General features: G+C 43.8%; 1 protein-coding gene across 1 annotated transcript in view; it reads right to left on the reverse strand.

The window, feature by feature from the left end:
- Positions 1-15,958: 15,958 nt before the first annotated feature.
- LOC141116660 (NACHT, LRR and PYD domains-containing protein 12-like) overlaps positions 15,959-22,752 on the reverse strand; it is a 213,073-nt gene continuing 206,279 nt past the window's right edge. The window contains exons 8-9 of the mRNA XM_073609053.1: positions 22,384-22,548; positions 15,959-16,127 (exon numbers count right to left, since the gene is read on the reverse strand). Of these exons, the coding sequence (XP_073465154.1) occupies positions 15,959-16,127; positions 22,384-22,548 (334 nt within the window). The remainder of the gene's footprint in view (positions 16,128-22,383; positions 22,549-22,752) is intronic.

Here is a 22,752-nt window from a genome sequence, read left to right on the forward strand (position 1 = left end):
CATAAGTTTGGTAGGCCTAGACCACCCTGAGTCTTAAGTTGGAACAGGATATCCCTTGCAAAGCGGTGACCCCGGTCTCCCCAGACAAAATCTGACCACCCTGGATTGAAATTTTGATAGGATAGATTTTTTGATTGGAATAGGGAGGGAACGAAACAGGTACAATAGGCGGGGCAGAAGATTCATTTTGACTGCGTTGAGTCCACCTAGCCAGGACAGGCCCTCCTTTGACCATTTCTGAAGGTCCAACTCTAGTGAGCGGAACATGGGGGGTAATTGGCCGTAAATAAGTCGCCAATGCTTTTAGTCAGCCTTATGCCCAGATAGGGGATTGAGTCTGCTACCCACGTGAAGGGAAAATGTTGTTTGAGTTGATTAAGAAGTGGTGCATGGACTGAGACGTTGAGGGCTATTGATTTGGTCACATTCACCTGAAGCCCTGAGACGGTACCAAAGTCATGGAGAAGGCGGAAGACATTTGGGGCGGATATAAGGGGAGCAGTCAAGAACAATAACATGTCGTCGGCAAAGAGGGCACACCCGTGTTCCTCAAGTCCACATTTAACTCCTTTGATGTTCTCATTTGTTCTTATGGCTATGGCCAGCGTTTCAATTGCTATAGCGAAGATTAAAGGCAAGAGAGGGCAACCCTTTCTGGTTCCCATGTGAATGTCAAAGGACTGGGAGTAGTGACCCATTAATCATACCTGTGCTGAGGGTGATAAATAACGTGTGCATATTATAGTAAGAAATCCGTCCCTGAACCCCCAGCATTCCAGAATATCAAAAAGATAGGGCCAGGACACAGAGTCAAAGGCCTTCTGCAGATCCAGTGACAACAGGAAACCCTCTTGAGTGGGGCCTCCATCCCACTGAGTCTGCAGAAGGGAAATCAAATCAATTGCTCTTCGGACCTGGTCCGGACCTTGTCTCCCCGGGATGAAGCCCACTTGGTCTCTGTGAATGTAACTTGCTATGAAGTTAGACATCCTATTAGTGAGGATTTTTGTCATAATTTTGAGATCGTTATTGATTAACGAGATGGGGCGGTAGCTACCGACCTCACGGGGATCCTTACCCTGTTTGGGAATGACCGATATAAAAGCTGCGTTCAAATCGCTTGAGAGGGGGGCTCCATCCCAGAGGGAGTTAAAGAACCGGGCCATGTAGGGAGCTAACTTTGGGCCAAATTTCTTGTAATAAAAAAATGAGAACCCGTCCGGGCCAGGAGCTGAGGACGGCTTCAAAGATTTAATAACAGCTAAAATTTCTTCTGATGAGAAGGGAGCATTGAGAAGCTCTCGATGCGGTTGCTTAAGGAGAGGTAGGTCAATATCCTGGAGGAACAGCTCTTTGGCCTTGATATGAGTGTGAGGTGGCCTCTCATAAAGATGTGAATGGAAATCATGAAATGATTCCATAATGCTCGCCGGATTCTGTGTTAGGTTGCCTGTTGCGTTACGAATTTTGGGGAATACCGAGGTGTGAACCCGCAGGCTCAGTTTGGCCGCAAGCTTGGAGCCTATCTTATCTGATTGGTAGTAGAAACATGCTCCCGACCACCTCAAGTGTTTCTCAGCTGAAGTGGTGAGAGAAAGATTATGTTTCACTCAAGTCAAGTTTGGCCAGGTTGTCTGACGTGGGATTCTGTTTATGTCTCTTACTCACCAGGCGAAAGTCCTCGGTGAGTCGTGAGACTTCTGCCCTGCTCTCCTTCTTGAGTTGAGAGGAGAGCTGTAAAAGCCTACCCGCATCACCGCCTTGTATGCTGCCCACAAAATGCCTGGCGAAGTAGGCTCCGTGTCGTTTTCACGGAAGTAATCCGTTGAAGCTGTTTCTAGGAGTTTACAATGTATTGGGTTACTCAGGAGGGTTTCGTTGTACTTAGGAGGGTTTCATTGAGGCGCCATCTAAAGGGTCCCTTCTCAGCCATCCCTCCCTTTAGCGTCAGTGTCATTATAGAGTGGTCGGACAGTGGCGTGTCATATATTTTGGAGACTACCACCCTCGAGATTACATGTGTTGGGACAAATATGTGGTCTATCCTAGAGAAGGTATGGTGGGGGGTGGAATAGTGCATATAATCTCTCAAACGGGGATTCATTTCCCTCCAGATATCAATCAGGCCAAAGGATTGGACAATCTGAGCTACACAAAGACTGCGTTTAGGGGGCCGTTTGGATCTCGGTTTCCAGTGGTCAGATTTGTCTGAGGAGTAGTCGAATGGGATGTTGGAGTCACCCCCCACTACCACTGTGCCCATGAAGTGAGGTTTTAAGATCTTCAGAGTGGCATCAAAGAATAGGTCTTGGCGCGTGTTTGGTATATAGTAAGAGACAAACGTGTAAGCCTCTCCGTTAATCGTTCTGGTTACTAATATGTAATGACCCTCGGGATCCGTGACGGTGTACGAGTAGGAAAAGTGAGTTCTGTTAGAGAAGCAGACTGCCACTCCTCTTGTTTTGTTGTCGGCGTTAGCTAAATGAAACTGCGGGTAGTTTTTGTATAGAAGCTTGGGGTGGTAGGTAGCCGGGAAATGAGTCTCTTGGAGCAGTACTACGTCTGCCTTCAATGTATGGAACTGTTGCAGTATTTTGCGTCTTTTCACAGGGGAATTAAGACCCTGCACGTTGTGGGAAAATATCTTGAGTGTCCCGGCCTTCAGTGTGGTGTCAGACATGGGTTAGTAAAAAGTGTTGTACTATGAGCAAGTGAGTCTTACCTGACCTCTTTGCTGTCCCTGGCAGATAGGTGGTGACCCCAGCAGAGTTGTAGACTTGATCTGCAATCCAGAAAAAGGGAGATCCAGCGAGACCCTGCATCTGAAGGGGAGAGGGGGAGGAGGTGGGGAGGAAAGGGGAGAGGAGAGTGAAAAAGAGAAAGAATATAGCGACAGAGGAGTGAATAAAGGAGACAACAACCACAACCCCCTCGGACCAGAGAGGGACCCATCCCTGCCTGGACCGGTACCCAAATGAAATGTACATTGACCCGAGGGTCAAAAGCATCTGGGTCCGACAGAAGAATGGCTTTTTAACTATCGGAGCCAGAGGGAGGCGCACTATGACCACTCCGGTAAACGCCGCCTTGTAGCACACCTGTGGCGGTATATAAATAGTGCAGTCTAAACCCTGCTTACAATTAGTGGAAATGTTCACACAGCCTAAAGGGGAAAAAAAAGAAAAAAAAGGGGGGGAATAAAAAACAAATGTCTACGAATCCATGGGGCATGTAATCCCATAGAGCATGTCGGTAATGTGAGTCACCATTAGAATGGCATGAGTCGGGTTACCGACTCAGACCAAAAGGAAGTCCAAAGACAGGTTGAGAGCAGGCTGCAGTCTTGGTCATGGTGGGAAGGATTCTTTTGATCGTTTGGGAAGTTGTTTCTGCCACACTGGAGACATGGGGCTGGTAGGTGATGGTCTTTTGGATGACGAAGCTCCTCGGGACGATGACATCGGTGGAATTTCCTGGGCTATCAAACCGAGGTGTAGGAGAAGTCGTTCCCCTTCTTGAAAGGTGGAGAAGCAATACGGTTTGTTGAGGTACGAGAAAGTCATTTGCAGCGGGAAGGCCCATCTGTAAGTGATCTCTTTGCCCGCCAGGACTTGCAGGAGCGGTTTTAGGGCCCGTCGCTTTTGCACTGTGTAAGGGGAAAGGTCTGTGAAGACTTGAATCTGGTGACCCATGATCATCAGTTTTTCACCGATCTGGAATGTTTCATCACTTCTTCCTTTACCGCGTAGAAATGCGGTTTCACTATGATGTCCCTCGGGAGACTGTCAGAGCGGGGGCATTGTAAAGCCCTGTGAGCCCTGTCCAGCTCCAAATGATGTGCTGGAATGTCAGGAATTAAACTTTTAATAAAGTCCTGGACTGCCATGTGGGTGTCCTTTACAGTTTCAGGGAGACCTCTAATGCGGAAGTTGTAGTGTCTAGACCTGTTCTCGAGGTTGTCTATTTTAGAGGTGGCAGTCTCAAGTTGGTCCTGGAGCTCCTGGTCAGATTTCTGTTCAATCACCTCTATCCTGGCACCAATCTGCTGCATGTCAGCATATATGGAGGCTGTAATCTGAGCTGCCGTGTGGGATAGGCCTTTTGAAAGCATCTGGGAGAATGCAGCCATCATGGAGGGAAAGTCAGTGGGAGGAGGAAGGAGTCTCTGGCCTGTGTATCCCATGGATCCAGGCTCCATATCAGGTCCTGCTGAGGAGTGACTGGGAGGATGGGGGAGCATCCTGGTCCTGGTTGGCAATGGAGTCCGTCAGGCAGGGCAGGCCTCGTGAGGAGGAGACCGCCATTTTGGAAAGACTGGACCACACTTTGGAAGCATTCAGAGCGGCTGTGAGGTTCCTCTGAGCCGCACTGGAGGACATCTGGCTGCTGTCTGGAGAGTCCCCAGTCGGCAGAGAGTCGTGCCTGGCCGGGACGAGGGCTTAGACTGCCGCTGTGGTGGGCGCTAGAACGGAGCGGCGTGGAGCTCCCGGTCTAAGCAGCCATCTTGGATGCCGCCGTGCATGCGCCTGATGGAGGCTTTTTCTTTTCTATGTAATGTGATTGTGCCCATTGTCTGGATACCTCGGTTGATATTGTATTTTTGCACATTATATGTTATAAAGAGTGAAGTATCTGTGAATTTTTATTATTGATCACTATTGGTGGAGTTATCACATCTACATTAGAAGTGTTGGTATTCGAACACATTGTAGATTGCAGATTTCTCATTTGTCTCATCACACATTTTATCACTAAGTGTAGGGCTCTATACATAGAATTATATTATACTATTTGTAGTTCTATATCAGACTTCCTGCTAGCAGCTGGTTTTCATTCATTAGATTTGCACAAAGTTGTTCATTTTTTTTAGTGCAGATATCTTATTTTTTACATTTTTATATCCAGCTTTAAAGAACTGTCTGATATTGGTGATATATAGAGACAACCAGCAGATGAAATATATGTCCATTATTATTTGATTTATGTAGTTTAGACATACACTATATTACCAAAAATATTGGGACACCTGCCTTTACAAGCACATAAACTTTAAGGACATCCCAGTCTTAAGCCTCCTACACACGATCAGATTTTCTGACGAACGCTTGTCCATTTTTTGTAGCATGCTAGTCTCATATTGAAAGTGAAGAGGTTACTCTCCATATGAAAATTCCCTTCCGACAGTATACAACTTCAGAAGAGATGTAATGTGTTGAATAGTTTTGTATGTATTCTTTTGTTTCTTAGCATGCGTAGTCTTATGCCACGTACACACGGTCAGATTTTCCAATGGAAAATGTGTGATAGGACCTTGTTGTCGGAAATTCCGACCGTGTGTAGGCTCCATCACACATTTTCCATCGGATTTTCCGACACACAAAGTTTGAGAGCAGAATATAACATTTTCCAACAACAAAATCCGATGTCAGAAATTCCAATCGTGTGTACACAAATCCGACAGACAAAGTGCTATGCATGCTCAGAATAAATAAAGAGATGAAAGCTATTGGCCACTGCCCTGTTTATAGTCCCAACGTACGTGTTTTACGTCACCGCGTTTAGAACGATTGGATTTTCCGACAACTTTGTGTAACCGTGTGTATGCAAGACAAGTTTGAGCCAACATCCGTTGGAAAAAATCCTAGGATTTTGTTGTCGGAATGTCCGAACAAAGTCCGACCGTGTGTACAGGGCATTACTCTTACAATTTATTTTGGGTGAAAACTGTACTGATTAAATAAAAATCAGATGCTGAGTTCACGTACGATACAAATTTTATAGTCTGCACATCCAGCTTTTGTCGGACGAAAAATCGGAATCGGCTGTGAAAAGCACCATACTAACAATCATGGCAGATTAGAAGGCCTGGCTTGCAGTCTCCGCTCTAATACCAAAGGTGTTCTTTCGGGTTGAGCTCAGGACTCTGTGCAGGCCAGTCAAGTTCCTCCACCCCAAACTCGCTCATCTATGTCTTTATGGACCTTGCTTTGTGCACTGGCAAATCATTTGGTACAGGTGGGATTACGGTGTGGAGGGATTATGGAGTGGGGGAGGGGGGATTATGGTGTGGGGGGTGTTTTTCAGGGGTTGGGTTTGGTCTCTTAGTTCCATTGAAGAAATCTCTTAAGGCATCAGCATACCAAGACATTTTGGACAATTTCATTCTCTCAACTTTGTGGGAACAGTTTGGGGATGGCTCCTTCCTGTTCCAACATGACTGTGCACCAGAGCACAAAGCAAGGTCCATAAAAAAGGATGAGCGAGTTTGGGGTGGAGGAACTTGACTGGCCTGCACAGAGTCCTGACCTCAACCCAATAGGAAACCTTTGAGATGAATTAGAGCAGAGACTGCAAGCCAGGCCTTCTCATCCAACATCATTGCCTGACCTCACAAATCTGCTTCTGGAAGAATGGTCAAACATTCCCATAGACACACTCTTAAACCTTGTGGACAGCATTCCCAAAGAAATGAAGATGTTATAGCTGAAAAGGGTGGGCCAACTCAATATTGAACCCTACGGACTAAGACTGGGATGCCATTAAAGTTCATGTGTGTGTAAAGGCAGGCATCCCAGTACTTTTGGTAATATAGTGTAATGCCCCGTACACACGGTCAGATTTTCCGATGGACAATGTCCGATCGGAGCGTGTTGTCGGAAATTCCGACCGTGTGTGGGCGCCATCGGACATTTTCCATCGGATTTTCCGACACACAAAGTTGGACAGCAGGAGATAAAATTTTCCGACAACAAAATCCGATCGCGTCAATTCCGACCGTGTGTGGCCTGTTCCGACGCACAAAGTGCCACGCATGCTCAGAAGAAATTCCGACACGGGACAGCTCGTTCTGGTAAACTTAGCGTTCGCAATGGATACAGCACTTTCGTCACGCTGCAATGTTAAAAATGGTTTAATACAGCGCACTCTCTTCTTCTTTATAATGTGACAAGAATTAAGTCGTTTTGCTGCTCATATTCACACACACTTCTCACAAACTTTTATTTGTGTTTTTTTAGTGGGATTCCCTGAATATATTGTTATTAGTTGTCACATCTGACAGTTTTATATTTTTTAATTTTTTTTTATTTTGGATTTTAAGCCTTTTTTTTCTTTAATGTTTGGATTTTTTCCAAGGCTGATCTTTGTTCAATGTTATTTTTATTTTTACTCCAGAATATTTTTGGGTGTGTTTTGTGTGTCAAGTTACCCCAACACCATTGATATCTTTTATTATTTAATCTCCAGGAGATTGTTTGGTATTGGTGACCCTTGTTCATTTCACATTGTATATTTGAAATGTACCTGAATCCTCACAAACCAACTGTCATTTTTGAAGTAAAACACATAGGAGAGTATAATTCAAAACAAAAATCCTTTATTAAGGGATCAGAACCAAACAAAGAGGAAGGCAACACTGGATCAACAGGAGAAATTAGCAAAGCCTGGGACCCCCACGGCAGACATCAATTCTTCAACATCAAAATTGGTGGCCTGAGGAGTCCATATGTAAGGGAGGGCAGTCTGGTCCAGAATTCGCAGAGATGCGGATAGCAGCAGATGACATCTGTGTCCCCAGGCTGTGGTACCACAAGAGGCTGCATCTTTTGGCCGACCAGACTGAACCCAGGGCAATCACTGTCTGGTCTTCCTTCCACACATCATTCCGGGCTGTGGCTGTGCAGTTGGAGATGTGGCAGGAGGTGGAGTAGGACCTGGAGGAGGAGGAGGACTGGGGGGACCTGGAGGAGGACTGGGAGGACCTGGAGGAGAGGGAGGAGGAGGAGGAGGACCTGCAGGAGGAGGAGGAGGACCATCCCAAAGATGTGTGTGAGGTGTAATTTGGCCCCTCATACCTTTCTCCAGAGCCTCCGATATGAGGGCCTCACACAAGGCTTTTTGGCCCTCCTCCATCCTCTGCATTTTATATGCTATGAAGGCAGCAATGTTCTCCTGCATGGTGTGGGGTGCTCCCAGGACCTCTGTAGCCCTCCAAAAGAATGCTATAGCAGCCTCCTCTAGGGTATTCCTCCTACTGCCACTTTCTCTTTTCAGGGGGGGTGGAGGGACCTTGATATCAGCCAGCCGGCTCGGCCCAGCCACCTCCTGGCTGAGACTTCCCTGTGTATGAAAAAGGGACATAGTTTTAGTTTTTGCATCATCAATCACAATCCTAAATTAGTACTCCCAACTAACATCTAGTTAACATCATTGATTGGACAAGCAGAAATATTTAGAGGAATGCTATACCTGGCTCAATCTGGGCTCCTCCACATGTTGCCTGGAAGGCCCAGGTTGGGCGTCAGAAGCCTCAGCCGGGGGGAAGGAAGCCTGGAAGGAAGACTGGAGAGGGATGGCCTGGGTTCAGTCTGGCCTGCCAGAAAGTGCAGCCTGTCATAGTACAACATCCTGGGGACATAGATGTCATCTGCTGCTCCGGGTCTCTGTGAATCCAGGACTTTCTTGTGCTCCCTTAGATATGTGCTCCTCAGGCCACCAATTAATATCTTTAAATAGGTGATGTCTGCCGTGGGGGTCACCTGCTTCACAATTTCACACAATTGCTCCAGTGCTGCCTTCCTCTTTGCTTGGTTCTTGAAATGGGGGTGGTTAATCTCCCACAGACAGGGCAGCTCACTTAGCATATCAATGAATACTGACATGAAGTCATTGTCTTTCATTAAGATATCCATGTTCACTGCAAGACACAACACAAGACAAAGCCTAATGTCACACAAAACTCTCCTAATCTTGTTACAATATAGGCCTCAATCTAGAAGCAGTATAGGCACAAGTTTGTCTCTTACCTTCGTTCTTACGATCGGCGCGTCCAATGCTCCTTCCTCCGCTCACAGATCGTACGTAATACGCACGCATGTTACGCTTTATACACATTGCATGCGTGTAACTCCACCCGCCCCTGACATTCTTTCTAGTGTATTCCCCGCCCCTTTTCGTTCGGCGCAGTGGGGGAAGAGCATGATGGTGGAGTTACAACAGGTGCATGCTAATTCTAGCAACGAGCAGGAGGAGAAGGAAAGCCCGGATCCAGGCACGTCCCGATCCAGAAGGAGACGTTTTAAGGCCACAAATATGTCCTTTGGGGAGATGTTGGAGATGATCGACATCATGAAGAAGTCCGACTATGACGGAAAATATGGGCCCTACCCCAACCCGAACATCCGAAAGGCCAAGATCATGGCGAAAGTGGTCAGGAGTCTTGAGAGGAATTTCGGGGTACGAAGATCAAAAGATCAGCTCAGGAAGCGATGGTCGGACCTGAAGTTGAGAGAGCCAGAGCAGTACCGAAAGATCTAGAGAGTGCTGCAAAAAAGTAAGTAGTTGTGCTGTGTTCCTATTCTTTCTGTCTTTATTCCATTCGTGCTGCTCCATATGCTTTTATTAATTGTAACGTTTAAAAAGGTCAACTTTAATGTTCATGGGCCCATTATTCGTTCGTATCAAACATTTTTCTTTTGGCCTCTAGAACACCATTGTTTAGGCCATATGCATTTTCACACATTTTTGGGGGCCTACTTGGATGCCAAATATTTGTTTGTGTAGATGGGTTTGTTACTAGAATGAAATGCAAACTAGATTGTGTGTAAGGAGAGGACACTGAGCAGCTGTTTTCACATCTGGACACTGGAGCACTAGTGTGGGACACAAGAACACCATTTTTATTAGGGGGGCCACACAGGTGCTCCAGTGTATACTATAGGGGGGCTACATCTGTGAAGCTTGTACTAAACAGGTAAAGTATTGCAGCTTGACAAAGGACACTAAAAAATATACATCTTGGAACTCGGCTAAAATAGACAATTGTACCCCACTTCCAAGCAATGTTTCCTATTTCTAGTTCTGCCATCAAATATCTGTGTGCTAAGTATACCATTTTTGTTTTACATAGGGGAGAAAAGACTCGGACACCCCTCATCCGAGGAGACCAGAGACCCCCCCTCTGGAAGAAGGGGAAATACCAACCCAAGAAGAGCAGGAGGAAGAAGAAGACGTGGTGGAGATTGGCACCACAACAGGTGAGTGTCTGCGACCACAGGCTCAGGTAAAAGAGATGGATGGTGGCAGATTTTTGAGACCTTTTTTTTGTTCTTTATCTCTTTTTAGGTGATCATGATCCAGAACGCTTTACATCTGAAAGTGCCCAGATACTCATAGGGGAGATCATGGGGTGTAATCTCCAATTGCAAAACATCCAGCAACAAATCACTGATGTTATTAAAAAAAAATAATAACATCATTGATGTTTAGGGGTGAATTTAAACCCCACAAAATCACCTGTTTTATCGTACGATTTTTTCAATGTTTAGAAAAGCCAAATTTGGAGGATGCACACAGTGTGCCAACATGTGCTATCTGCCATCACAGGAGATCAATGGACGCGTTTTGGGGGTGCAACCCCTTCCTCAATCATAAAGTCGCGTTGAGGAAGGGCTTGCTCCCCCAAAACACGTCCCTTGATCCCCCCTGATGGCAGATAGCACATGTTGACATTCGTAAATTGGTGTGCATCTTCCAAATTTGGCTTTTCCAGGGGTGATTTCCCCCCATCTGAACGCTATATCAAACACAGTTCCTAAATACTCATGTCTGATATAGCCTTCAGGTTTTACCATATGTGAACTTTGTAAGTTCAAGTTTTTTGGCTTTCTTGTTGGTTTTACACAGGCCTGTTTTATCTGAAATGGATATTTCGATTTTTGATAATGCTAATGCAAACATTGTTATACAACAAACATGTTGGTTTGTTTTAAAAACCTTTGGGAAATGCACATGTGATTGTGCAGGTATAAAAAAGTGCCTTACTCAAGAATGTGTGGATTATTGTCTCAACACTACAACACTTTTGGGGTGATGTAATTGCTGTTTTATGCAAAAATGGGGGTTATTTCCTAAGGGCAAATACACTTTGCACTACAAGTGCAGGTTCAGTGCAGTTGCAAGTGCACTTGTAGTGAAATGTGTTTTTGCATTTAGGAAGTACCAGCCAACACTGTTTTTTATAAGGTTACCCAATCACGACATTTTCTGCACTCAACACATTTCTGTCAGGGTCAGCTAAAACAAACACAAGCAGTAAATGTCCACAAAGAATTTCTTTTGGTTGTTTTTTATTTGAAAAAGGTGTCACAGATTGTCTGGCATATTGATAGCCCCCCTACCCGCAAAGAACTCCAGGTAGCGTAACCGGACATCACGGGCATTCAGGGAGGGCAAGCCAGGACAGCCACTTTCAAGCGCCGTCAGTGTTGATGGATTAGGGATTCCGGCCTCAGGCCCAACTGAGCCAGCATAGTTGGCTGAATGTTTTCTTAAAAAATTATGGAGAACACAGCAGGCAAGTATTATATGGTTCAGTTTATACTCCGCCATATGGATGGGTGTCAGAAATAATCGGAACCAGCTGGCCAGGATTCCAAATGTGTTCTCCACCACTCTTTGGGCTCTGGCCAGCCGGTAATTAAAAACCCTCTGTTCCGGGGTGAGGGTCCTCATAGGGAATGGCCGCATCAGGTGGTCCCCCAGCGCAAATGCTTCATCAGCAACGAACACAAATGGGAGACTTTCAACATTGTCCTCTGGAGGTGGCAAGTCCAAGCTGCCATTCTGGAGACGCCTGTAGAACTCCGTCTGGGCGATCACTCCACCATCGGACATCCGGCCATTCTTCCCCACGTCCACATACAAGAACTCGTAATTAGCCGACACCACCGCCAACATCACTATACTATTAAACCCTTTGTAATTATAATAGTACAACCCCGAGTTGGGTGGTGGGATGATGTGGACGTGTTTCCCATCAATTGCCCCTCCGCAGTTAGGAAAGTCCCACCGCTGGGCAAAGTGGGAGGCCACAGTCTGCCATTCCTGTGGCGTTGAAGGAAACTGTTGAGGAAAAAACAATAAACATTACTATTTTTTCAAAGATACATGGCAAGCAGATTAGACACAAACATTATGGGGCAACCTCCAGATAGCATTTACTAAGGGGAATTTAACAAGGCCAAAGTATAAGGTACACCTATCATATTCCCCCTCCCCCCCCTCATGGGCCATTTCTAACATTATAGGGGGGGGACTCTTGGACAGGTAACCCTCTTCACTTCATTGAGAGATGAATGCCTAAATAATGGGTATTACTTGGAACAGCCCCTCCTTAGTTACACTATTAAAAATAATACAAAAAAGATGCGGCGCTAAAACATGATTGAACAAACTACAAAATGAGTTAATATAAATGACCACAAGGATATATGTGAAATCAAAAATATTGTAAAGTGAATATGAATAAAATCACACACTGGTATCCAAAATTAGGTGTTAATAAAAACAAATTAATATAAGATGAAAACATATATACGTGAATAAAATTGAATAATTAAAGTCCACAAACAGCCAAAAAAGAAAAAGCCGTGATAAAAAAGGAAAAGTGCCAAAAAGTGCCAAAAAAGATGAAGATGCAGATGAGAAAATCTTCTATGGTTCCTCACACCCAAGGTGGAATATCAGATATGCTTACCAGATCCCGATGACTGCTATTACAGCAGTCATAGACGGCACAGGGAATTTGGGGCTCCCCACAACCTCAGCATAAGGTACCCGTAAGCGACAGATGATATCCACTGAACCCCAAGGGGCCGGGTGGGCCACCTCCAAAGTGAGGGTCGGTCTTCACTACCTTAATGTGACTGCAGGGGGCTTGATAAAAAACCTTGAGGTTAGCAAAAACAAGGTATGCTAATAAGAAACCCGGGATGCTGAAAAGATCAATGATAATTGATCAATTGGAGCGACTAACTTGTTCTGTGGATTGACTACACTGCTGGAGAAAATAGACAGGCTAAGCCACAAACGAAGACAGCCTGATAGTTTCAGGTTAAAGCACTGACTGAAGTAGATGCATACAGTATCCACATCGGATGTAGTGCATAAGCCTGTACAATCACTACGGCTTGTGCAGCGTCCCAGTATGTGGACATACTGGGATGCTGCACAAGCCGTAGTGATTGTACAGGCTTATGCACTACATCCGATGTGGATACTGTATGCATCTACTTCAGTCAGTGCTTTAACCTGAAACTATCAGGCTGTCTTCGTTTGTGGCTTAGCCTGTCTATTTTCTCCAGCAGTGTAGTCAATCCACAGAACAAGTTAGTCGCTCCAATTGATCAATTATCATTGATCTTTTCAGCATCCCGGGTTTCTTATTAGCATACCTTGTTTTTGCTAACCTCAAGGTTTTTTATCAAGCCCCCTGCAGTCACATTAAGGTAGTGAAGGCCGACCCTCACTTTGGAGGTGGCCCACCCGGCCCCTTGGGGTTCAGTGGATATCATCTGTCGCTTACGGGTACCTTATGCTGAGGTTGTGGGGAGCCCCAAATTCCCTGTGCCGTCTATGACTGCTGTAATAGCAGTCATCGGGATCTGGTAAGCATATCTGATATTCCACCTTGGGTGTGAGGAACCATAGAAGATTTTCTCATCTGCATCTTCATCTTTTTTGGCACTTTTTGGCACTTTTCCTTTTTTATCACGGATTTTTCTTTTTTGGCTGTTTGTGGACTTTAATTATTCAATTTTATTCACGTATATATGTTTTCATCTTATATTAATTTGTTTTTATTAACACCTAATTTTGGATACCAGTGTGTGATTTTATTCATATTCACTTTACAATATTTTTGATTTCACATATATCCTTGTGGTCATTTATATTAACTCATTTTGTAGTTTGTTCAATCATGTTTTAGCGCCGCATCTTTTTTGTATTATTTTCTATGATGAGATTTGGAGACTAGATCTTGGTGCAGGCTGCTCTGTTTTTTATTAAAATTTTTTTATTTTTAATCCTGAGCGCAACTTTTTTCTGTTTTTCCATCACATTAGTTACACTATTGGCAGACCACTGGACAGGTAAGAAGTGTCATAATACAAAGATATAAATACACACTGTACACATTTGAGGACATTTGAACATTCTGCTATTACCTATCAAGATAATAATAGAATACAAAAACTTTAAACAGTACCATTAGAAAGTATACAGGCAGGCCCTTGCACTACATGCTTTGGGGAATTCATCCATACATCTGACCAGTAAAGAGGTGGGTATAGTGTGTATGGGTTTAGCAAAGTCAGCAGATAGATGATTGAGGATAGAGAATTGGGATCAGCTGACTTAGCAGTTGGGGGAGGGAGGGTTAAAAAAATTTGGGGACACCACAAAAAAAACCCTCTGGCACTCTGCCTGAATTTAAATCAAAAATAACATTTCCAAACATTTTAGGGGGTGTTTGGGGTAAAGCACTACTATGGAGCTGATAAAATACATTGTTAAGTGACTACACGAGGTGAATATAGGCCAGGAAAGACCATGCTGGGGAGGTTATTGAAGGGCAAATATGTATGAAGGACATAAAATAATAATTACCTAAAAATCCAGCATGCATGAGAACAAAGGGGACATTCACAGCATATTACAATCATGGTAATTAGGGAATGAGGGAAGAAATACAATATATTATCAAACATTAAATACAATAAAATGTGAGATAAAAGGATAAAAATCTTACCTTCATATACTCCTTCTGCAGGACCTGGATGATGGCAGAACAGGTCTCTGGGATAATGATCCCCAGAGCCTGGGGGGAGATGCCTGTCAAGAACTTGAGGTCCTGCAGGCTTCTCCCTGTGGCCAAATACCGCAGGGTAGCGACCAACCTCTGCTCCGAAGTGATGGCTTGCCTCATGCAGGTATCCTGCCTGCTAATATAGGGGGTCAGCGAAGCCAACAGACGGTGAAAGACGGGGTCTGTCATCCTGAGAAAGTTCCTGAAATCATCAGGATTATTCTCACGGATCTCACTGAGCAAAGTCATATGACAGAACTGGTCACGCTGAAGCAACCAATTCTTGGTCCATGAACTCCTCCCCACCCTGTTCATGGACTGGACTTGTGTCAAGGTCAGGACCCCAACACCAAGCCCCCGCACAGCACGAACTCTACGAGGAGTATGCATACGAAACATGGCTAGAAAACGGTCGGCTGCTCAGAACGAAGTAACAGAACGCACTGAAGAACAGCAAGGCCTGTGAAGAGCGACCTGAAAAACAGCAACGAGCGGGCAATATCGCACAGAAGACTCTGATACGAACTGACTGCAAGCACTGAAGAGCAGATACAAACCCACAAGCACAAACTGAAAGGCAGAAAATGATCTGAAAGCCACAAGTCTGAAAAAGCGCGAATCGTCTCTCACCAAACTTTTACTAACACGAGATTAGCAAAAGGAGCCCAAAGGGTGCCGCGCTTGGTTCTGAACCAGCCTTTTCTAGTCTCGTCGTATGTAGTGTACGTCACCGCGTTCTTGGCGATCGGAAATTCCGACAACTTTATGCGACCGTGTGTAGGCAAAACAAGTTTGAGCCAACATCCGTCGGAAAAAATCCTAGGATTTTGTTGTCGGAATGTCCGAACAAAATCCGACCGTGTGTACGGGGCATAATAGTCCAGTATTGGATATTTAGGCTCCATGCACACTGGTTTAATACATTGCTGCTACTACAGGAGTTTTGTATTCTGCCTGTAGAAGAAGCTCCATGTTCTCTTATGTCTCCATACACATTGGGACGATTACAGACATATTTTGAGCTCAATGTTTAGAGGCAGAAAAAAAACCTTCTGGTTCGTGTTTCTGATTGGAGCTTTCTGGCAGAAAAAATGCAAAACTCTCCTAACCTTGTGCAAACTTTGTACAATAAAATTTCTATATGAAAGTTTTTTTCTGCCAAGGCAACTAACATTTTTTTAAGCCCAGTGTGCATGGAGTCTTATGGAGTCTAAAGATAATTTGATGACATTCTCATGTTTCTATATTATTTATGTGGTTTAGATATAAAACTGTCCCAGAATATTATTGTCTCAGTCAGTCCTGTTATACTCACTGTAATTTCTCTATCCGGCTTGTTGTCAGAGCTTCCATCAGGTCCCTGAAATGAGGACCCTCCAGATTGTTATTAGACAGGTCCAGTGTCCTCAGTGTCTGGTTATTTCTTATTCCAGATGCCAGGTGGGGGCAGGAACTGTCTGTCAGGTGATTATCCCACAATCTGTAGAAGAGAAGAATGTTACCAGAAGAAAATGAATTTCTCCCCTAGGAATGAATGTAACTATTCTCTACATGAATGGAACTCATTTCTCTTTATTGGAATCATTAATATGAGATCACTTTATAAAACACAATCGATCATCTACACTATTGGAGGATTTCTCTTTTTGTGGATCCCAATTATTAAATGTGACATGAGAAGTGGATGAGGTGGTGTGATCCATTCATTATTCCTGTATGGGGATTGGACCATACACACTCACACTGACCTCTAGGCTTTCACCTCCAACCTTCTGCTAAGTCTTGGATTCAGTTGTGGGGATTCACTTTGATGGTCACAGAAGTCTCATTCATGTTGTGGAAACTTCATTGACTAAAAGTGAAAAATTGTACTTTGGGATTTCCTTAGAACATCATGGTGGAGGATTTGATCTTATGGTGTGGAGAAGATTTTATTATTACCGTTCTTTATTTGGAACTTTTTTGAAAATTTTGTACTAATATTGCCACACTTATTTTATATCTGCTAATTATAAATTATCTTCATTCGTTATCAGTGAAATAGTCTCCATACCATTGTTATATATACATTTATAGGGAGTTTTGTGATGAGGAGTCTCACTTTTATTGTCATATTGTCACATTTATATTGTGTGAATGTTATATACTAGTGCTGCAGTCTTCCATATTATACTAGATGTGATAATTCCATCAATAGGGATCAGATATAACAATTACATTCACTACAAAAATACACTTTATATACATGGGAAGAAATGCAGATCTCCTCCAATCTATTCACAGCTACTTCAATCTATATAACATATAATGTACAAAAATACATAAACATGAAGAGCAACAAAGTTATCTTATAAAATTACAAACATCAAGAGAAAGTTCATAAATGTGAAAAAGTGGACTTCCTACAACCCATTCACCACTACTTCCATCTCCAATCACCATACAGTGACTTGTGTAGTAAGACCCCTTTCACAATGCAGAGTCGATAAAACAGCCCTAAATCGCTGGTCATTTTTGCGGTGCTTTAGTGGTGTTTTAGCTGCACTTTTCATGCCCTAGTGGGCCGGTGACAACGGGACCTTAAAGTGGACCTTTTGTTGCCATGGTTACCAAAGCTTCTTATACACAGTGATGGGCAGTGGGGGAGGCGGCTGGAACATCTCAGCTCTGATTACAGAGCCCAGGGGAGGGGACAGACACACCATGTACTGATTTATAATAGAGGAATATGATGGGGCAGTTTTGATGGGGCAATATGACGGGGCAGTTTTGATGGGGGAAGATTTGATGAGGCAATATGACAGGGCAGTCTTGATGGGGCAGTTTTGATGGGGCAATTCTGATGGGGCAGTTCTGATGGGGCAGTTTTGATTGGGGCAATATTATGGGGCAGTTTTGATGGTGGCAATATGATGGGGCAATTCTGATGGCGGCAATTTTGATGGGGCAGTTTTGATGGGGCAATTCTGATGGGGCAATTTTGATGGGGAAGTTTTGATTAGGCGGTTCTGATGGGGACAATTTTGATGGGGCAGTCTTGATGGGGGAAGTTTTGGTGGTGGCAATATGATGGGGCAGATTTGATGGTGCAATTCTGATAGTGGCAATATGATGGAGCAGTTTTGATGGGGAAATTCAGATGGGGCAATCTTGATGGGGCAGTTTGGTGGTGGCAATATGATGGGGTAGTTTTGGTGGGGCAATTCTGATGGGGCAGTTTTGACGTGGGCAATTCTGATGGGGCAGTTTTGATGGGGGCAGTTTTGATCGAGGCAGTTTTGATGGTGGCAATATGATGGGGCAGTTTTGATGAGGCAATTCTGATGGGGCAATTTTGAAGGTGGCAGTTTTGATGGGGGCAATATGTTGGGGCAGTATGATGGGGTAGTTTTGATGGGGCAATTCTGAGGGGGCAATTTTGATGGGGCAGTTTTGATGGGGGCAATATGATGGGGCAGTTTTGATGGGGCAATTCTGATGGTGGCAATTCAATGGGGCAGTTTTGATGGGGCAATTCTGATGGGGCAATTTTCATGGGGGCATGTGATGGGTGTTCTGATACACTTTGCTGGGGGCAATGTGATGCGATTTGCGGGGGTGTTGTGAAGCGATTGGTGGGGGGCTATGTGATGCAATTTGTGGAGGGTTTTTGATGCAATTTGCAGGGAGCGATGTGATGCCATTTGTGGGGGGTGTTGTGATGTGATTAGCGGGGGTGTTGTGATGCAATTTGCAGGGGGTGTTTTGATGCGATTTGTGGGGAGCTGTATGATGCGTTTTGCGGGGGGGTTGTGATGCAATTTTTTCGGGACGATGTGATGTCATAGAAATCATCTTTACTTGTCTACGCCATTTGCAGGTAGGCAAAGCAAGAAATAATGCAATTGTAATTTATTTCCTGGTTCCTGGAGGGAGGAGGGGGAGGAGAGTTTTGCATAGCTAAGGGGCAGCAACTTCCTCTGACACTGCCGTAGCTATGGAAACCTGACCTGAAACCTATTCACTGCTTGTGCTGCACTGAGGATGTGCAAAATCTGCAAGGATGAGATCCAGGAAGAATACAGTCTGGCTTCAGATGCCCACACTGAAGAAGGCCACGGCCTGCTGGAAGTTTATAAAATAACAAACTAATGTTATAAACTAACAAAACGGACCTTAGTTTACAGACTAACTTTACTAGAATACATTAAGCTTGTGTATTATAGGGGTATTTTTATTTAAAAAGTATACATTCGGCCGGAACACAGCTTTAAAAAAAGAAAAAAGACTAGCTTTGTGGCACTTTCAAAGTGCTTGGAAGTGCTGCCCATTCATTTCAATGGGTAGGGGCGTTTTGGGATTGCTTTTTATAATGCTCATCACCCCCGCCCCAAAGATGCTGCTTGCAGGACTTTTTCTAATGTCCCACAAGCGCACCGCCTCAGTGTGAAAGCACTCACACAAATAAATGGGAGGCAGTTTTCAGGTGTTTTTTCTAGTGCTAAAATGCCTGAAAACTGCCTCAATGTGAAAGGGGTCTAACAGAAATACCAGAGATTCATCCAGATGGATTAAATCAATGCTGATCAACTTCCACCTCTTTGCAGCAACTTCAATCAACCTCCCCCACACCGGTGAGCAAACATGTCACTTACCAAAAGGTTTGTCCCCACAAGCAAGGCCCAGACACGCTTGTTTATATCCTTCCAGCAGCGCCACTCCGCTCAAGCCGGCTTCCGATGAGAACAGACTGTGCAACGGAATGTCAGATCTCCAGGTAGTATCTCCAATATCACCCGAGGTATCCAGACAATGGCCACAATCACATTACATAGAAAAGAAAAAGCCTCCATAGTGCATAATCCTTAAATATATATAGAATCACAGATTGTACACTTCCATCATATACACAAGTATACACAGAACTCAGAGCACACACACCGCTCCGGACTGCAGCTGTATATGATGGAGTCCAGGCAGTGACATGGAGGCTCTTTCTTTTCTAAGTGATGTGATTGCGGCCATTGTCTGGACACCTCGGGTGATATTGGGTGGCACAGTGGTGCAGTGGGTAGCACTCTCGCCTAGCAGTAAGAAGAGTCGCTGGTTCGAATCCTGACCACAACACTACCTGCCTGGAGTTTGCATGTTCTCCCTGTGTCTGCGTGGGTTTCCTCCGGGTACTCCGGTTTCCTCCCACACTCCGAAGACATGCTGGTAGGTTAATTGGATCCTGTCTAAATTGACCCTAGTATAGGTATGAATGTGAGTTAGGGACCTTAGATTGTAAGCTCCTTGAGGGTATAGGGACTGATGTGAATGTATAATATATATATGTAAAGCGCTGCGTAAATCGACGGCGCTATATAAGTACCTGAAATAAATAAATAAAAAAAATATTGTATTTTTGCACATTATATGTTATACAGACTGAAGTAGCTGTGAATTTTTATTATTGATCACTATTGGTGGAGTTATCACATCTACATTAGAAGTGTTGGTATTCGGACACATTGTAGGTTGCAGATTTCTCATTTGTCTCATCACACATTTTATCACTAATGCCCCGTACACACGGTCGGATTCTCCAATGGAAAATGTGTGATAGGACCTTGTTGTCGGAAATTCCGACCGTGTGTAGGCTCCATCACACATTTTCCATCGGATTTTCCAACACACAAAGTTTGAGAGCAGGCTATAAAATGAAAGCTATTGGCTACTGCCCCATTTAGAGTCCCGACATACGTGTTTTACGTCACCGCATTCAGAACGATCGGATTTTCTGACAACTTTGTGTGACCGTGTGTATGCAAGACTAGTTTGAGCCAACACCCGTCGGAAAAAATCCTAGGATTTTGTTGTCGGAATGTCCGATTAATGTCCGACCGTGTGTATGGGGCATAAGTGTAGGGCTCTATACATAGAATTATATTATACTATTTGTACTTCTATATCAGACTTCCTGCTGGCGGCTGGTTTTCATTCATTAGATTTTCACAAAGTTGTTCATGTTTTTTAGTGCAGATATTAAATGTTTTACATTTTTATATACAGCTTTAGAGAACTGTCTGATATTGGTGATATATAGAGACAACCAGGAGATGAAATATATGTCCATTATTATTAGGTTTATGTAGTTTAGACATACACTATATTACCCAAAGTATTGGGACACCTGCCTTTACAAGCACATGAACTTTAATGGCATCTCAGTCTTAAGCCTCGTACACACAATCAGATTTTTGGACGACTGTTCGTCCATTTTTTGTGGCATGCTAGTCTCATATCGAAAGTGAAGAGGTTACTCTCCATATGAATATTCACTTACAACAGAATACAAATTCAGAAGTGACATAATGTGTTGAATAGTTTTGTATGTATTCTTTCATTTCTTAGCATGCGTAGTCTTGCTCTCACAATTTATTTTGGGTGAAAACTGTACTGATTAAACAAAAATCAGATGCTGAGTTCACGTACAATAAAAATGTTATAGTCTGCACATCCAGCTTTTGTCGGACGAACAATCGGAATTGGCTGTCAAAAGCACCATTCTAACGATCATGTTGGATTAGAAGGCCTGGCTTGCAGTGTCCGCTCTAAATAATACCAAAGGTGTTCTATCGGGTTGAGGTCAGGACTCTGTGCAGGCCAGTCAAGTTCCTCCACCCCAAACTCGCTCATCTATGTCTTTATGGACCTTGCTTTGTGCACTGGCAAATCATTTGGTGAAGGGGGATTATGGAGTGGGGGGGTTATGGAGTGGGGAGGGAGGATTATGGTGTGGGGGGTGTTTTTCCGGGGTTGGGTTTGGCCCCTTAGTTCCAGTGAAGGGAACTCCTAAGGCATCAGCATACCAAGACATTTTGGACAATTTCATTCTCTCAACTTTGTGGGAACAGTTTGGGGACGGCTCCTTCCTGTTTTAACATGACTGTGCACCAGAGCAGAAAGCAAGGTCCATAAAAACACGGATGAGTGAGTTTGGGTTGGAGGAATTTGACTGGTCTGCACAAAGTCCTGACCTCAACCCGATAGGACACCTTTGGGATGAATTAGAGCAGAGATTGTGAGCCAGGCCTTCTCATCCAACATCATTGCCTGACCTCACAAATGTGCTTCTGGAAGAATGGTCAAACATTACAATAGACACACTCCTAAACCTTGTGGACAGCCTTCCCAGAAGAAATCAAGCTGTTATAGCTGAAAAGGGTGGGCCAACTCAATATTGAACCCTGCAGACTAAGACTGGGATGCCATTAAAGTTCATGTGTGTGTAAAGGCAGGTATCCCAATACTTTTGGTAATCTAGTGTAATAGTCCAGTATTGGATATTTAGGCTCCATGCATACTGGCTTAATACATTGCTGCTACTACAGGAGTTTTGTATTCTGCCTGTAGAAGCAGCTCCATGTTCTCCTATGTTTCCATACACATTGGGACAATTACAGACATATTTTGAGCTCAATGTTTAGAGGCAGGAAAAAAAACCTTCTGGTTCGTGTTTCTGATTGGAGCTTTCTGGCAGAAAAAATGCAAAACTCTCCTAAACTTGTCTAAACTTTGTACAATAAACTGTCTATATGAAAGTTTTTTTCTGCCAAGGGAACTGACATTTTTTTTAAGCCCAGTGTGCATGGAGTCTTATGGAGTCTAAAGATGGAATTTGATGACATTCTCATATTTCTATATTATTTATGTAGATTAGATATAAAACTGTCCCAGAATATTATTGTCTCAGTCAGTCCTGTTATACTCACTGTAATTCCTCTATCCGGCTTGTTGTCAGAGCTTCCATCAGATCCCTGAAATGAGAACCATTCAGATTGTTCACAGACAGGATCAGTGTCCTCAGTGCCTGGTTATTTCTTATTCCAGATGCCAGGTGGGGGCAGGAACTGTCTGTCAGGTGATTATTATACAATCTGTAGAAGGAGAGAAGAATGTTACCAGAAGAAAATGAATTTCTACCCAGGAATGAATGTAACTATTCTCTACATGAATGGAACTAATTTCTCTTTATTGGAATCATTAATATGAGATCACTTTATAAAAGACGATCGATCATCTACACTATTGGAGGATTTTTTCTTTTTGTGGATCCCAATTACTAAATGTGACATGAGAAG

Source organism: Aquarana catesbeiana, linkage group LG13, assembly GCF_042186555.1.
Source record: "Aquarana catesbeiana isolate 2022-GZ linkage group LG13, ASM4218655v1, whole genome shotgun sequence".
Classification (NCBI taxonomy): Eukaryota; Metazoa; Chordata; class Amphibia; order Anura; family Ranidae; genus Aquarana; species Aquarana catesbeiana.